The sequence below is a fragment of the Notolepis coatsorum genome (assembly GCF_963971535.1).
Source record: "Notolepis coatsorum genome assembly, chromosome: 3".
Classification (NCBI taxonomy): domain Eukaryota; kingdom Metazoa; phylum Chordata; class Actinopteri; order Aulopiformes; family Paralepididae; genus Notolepis; species Notolepis coatsorum.
Genome location: NC_140167.1, coordinates 14499353 through 14502172, shown reverse-complemented (window position 1 = coordinate 14502172; position 2820 = coordinate 14499353). Strand labels below are relative to the sequence as shown.

At 43.1% G+C, this 2820-nt stretch overlaps 1 protein-coding gene across 1 annotated transcript in view; it reads right to left on the bottom strand.

Moving 5' to 3' along the window:
• Nucleotides 1-437, bottom strand: part of ezra (ezrin a) — a gene marked incomplete at its 3' end in the record, with an annotated part of 18057 nt that extends 17620 nt beyond the window's left edge. Inside the window, exon 1 of the mRNA XM_084309604.1 lies at nucleotides 378-437. Coding sequence (XP_084165730.1) covers nucleotides 378-391 — 14 coding nt within the window. The 5' untranslated portion in view covers nucleotides 392-437. The remainder of the gene's footprint in view (nucleotides 1-377) is intronic.
• Nucleotides 438-2820: the final 2383 nt, after the last annotated feature.

Below are 2820 nucleotides of genomic sequence, written 5' to 3'. Positions count from 1 at the left end.
TGTCCGTAGAAATATTTCTTTGGAGAATTCACTATTTCACCTCCTCCTCATCTTAAATCGATTGATTTGCGAATGCAAGGGAATATTTTACAATACAAGAAAATGTCACAACCGTCCTGGAACCCCCTCAAACTACACATTTACCGTAACCAAATCCAAAATATATGTGGCTGTATATGAATTCAGCCTTATTTCATTCAGCCTTGACTCATCCCACTCAGCTCTGACTCATCCCACTCAGCCCTGACTCATCCCACTCAGCCCGACTCATCCCACTCAGCCCCGACTCCTCCCACTCAGCATTGACTCCTCCCACTCAGCCCGACTCCTCCCACTCAGCATTGACTCCTCCCACTCTGCACATTCCGCCCCCTCACCTCTTGGGCAGCATGCGCTCGGCCGTCAGATAGCCGGGCTTGTGCAGCAGTTTGTTGAAATCCCCGAACTTGGCCTGGACAGAGTAGGAGGCGAGCAGCACGGCGGACTCTGGGGGACAGTAGATCTCGTCTCCCAGGACGCCCTCCTTCACCTGCAGGAAGAAGGACTTCTGCGTGATGTCCTGGATCAGCTCCTCCGTCACGTCCTCGGGGTAGAACTTGGCCCGGAACTTAAACTGGAGCGGAGTCTCTTTCTTCACCTCCTGGAGTAAGACCTGAGCGGGGCAGAGAGAGAGAGAGAGAGGACAGGATGGGGATGAGAAGAGAGGAGAGGAACAGAGGAGAAGAGAGGAGAAGAGAAGAGAAGAGAAGAGAAGAGAAGAGAAGAGAAGAGAGAAGAACAGATGAGAGGAGACAAGAGGAACAGAAGAGAGGAGAAGAGAAGAGAAGAGAAGAGAAGAGAAGAGAAGAGAAGAGAAGAGAAGAGAAGAGAAGAGAAGAGAGGAACAGAAGAGAGGAACAGAAGAGAGGAGAAGAGAAGAGAAGATGATGATGATGAAGACTTTATTCCAGACTCAAGGTCCATATTACACATATAAAAACTATACAAAAACAAGGACAACAACGTAGATTAAAATACATAAAGGCATCGATTCCAATGTTCCCACAAACCAGAGGAGTACATTGTATCGCTTTGTTCAGTAATGGCACCTATTATCCTGTTTTTTTTTACTCTAATAATAGTCGACACATACATTTAAACATCAAGTTCCTCAGCGGAGAAGAGAAGAGGAGAGAAGAGAAGAGAAGAGAAGAGAAGAGAAGAGAAGAGAAGAGAAGAGAAGAGAAGAGAAGAGAAGAGAAGAGAAGAGAAGAGAAGAGAAGAGAGAAGAGAGTAATCTATATGTTGTCATTAACCAAACGTGGTGGAAGTGCCACACAGACTCACTCACTCAAACCCGCAATTTACCTTTTTATCAAACTTCAGCCAAGTGATGAATCCTTTGGTGTCGACAAACTGCAACCCAAAGTACCAGACTTCACGCAAGCCGATGGTTCTCACCACCTATAGGAGAGAAGGGGAAGAACGGAAGAAAGTCACACCGACATCCGACAATGTGACGTCAAATATCAGAGCAGTCTAGACCACTGTTTAGGGACCCAACCAGCAGGGCCACACGATAAGTCAATGTGCAATATATAACGTATGATGTATATCACGGCATACACACCTTATGCATATACTTATGTGTATACTTATGTGTATACATCAGAGCATATATTTAGCATTTTGCATTTTTTTATTATATATTAGATTCGATTTAGATTATTAGATTATATATATTGTAACTATATTTATTGTAGGGCAAATATAACTGAGAGGGCATACATACCCTCATCCTGCACCTTGTTGCCCATATGCACATGTCCAGTGTTAATTATATTGTCATATTGTTTACACTGCCTTTTTTATTTTATTCTATTTTTATTCTATTTTTTACTTCTCCACTGTACTATAATTCTATGACCTGTACCATGGCTTCTACTACCTGTACCACCCCTCCCCCCTCCCGATGCTGCTATGATGCCTGAATTTCCCCAAGGGGATCAATAAAGGAATATCTTATCTCATCTTAGTTGGTGTTGTGGTTGGAGTGTTTTGGGGGGGGGGGGGGGGGGAACGAAAGGAACTACGTTTAGAGGGCCACCGAAAACCTTGCGCCAGCCCTGACGGATACGATCCCTCTGTATTCTGGAGCACTCGCCTGGTCAAAGAGCTGCTTCCCGGTGGTGTTGGGATGGAAGGAGAAGTCCAGCTCCGCATCCATGGTGGTGACCCGAACATTGACCTGGGTAGAAAAGAGGTCATTACGAATATAATCTGTTGCCATACAACGTCTGAGAACCTCTGCTTCCATGCACACCGGCCTCCCCTTGTTATTACCCCTTTTGATTGTGGTCCAAACATTTAGATTAGATTAGATTAGATTAGAATAGATTAGAATACAATAAAATACAACAAAAAGATGTTTGACATCCAACCAGAGTGCAAATGTAGCAGTAAAGTGCAACAGCAATATACAATTAAATTGGGTGCAAAATATACAAATTAGTACTACTCAGTGTAGTGCTAATCAGATGTATGTATATAATTGTAGTATTAATATGTACAGTGATACAGGTGTAAAGACATTCTGGTAGTAGTCATACTGTCCAGCAACATAACTAATAAAAGTAGGATATGTACAAATATAGATATAGTATCTACAGATTACAGAAAGGACTACTATACTGTATGTGCAGGTAAACGCAGACAGGTGTGGATAGGTATACATAGGTGGTGAGAATAAATAAATATATATATATGTTAGGGCTGTCCCCGACTAAGGATTTGGATGGGCGACTATGATTGGCCAAAATGTGCTGTTAGTCGACTATTGCT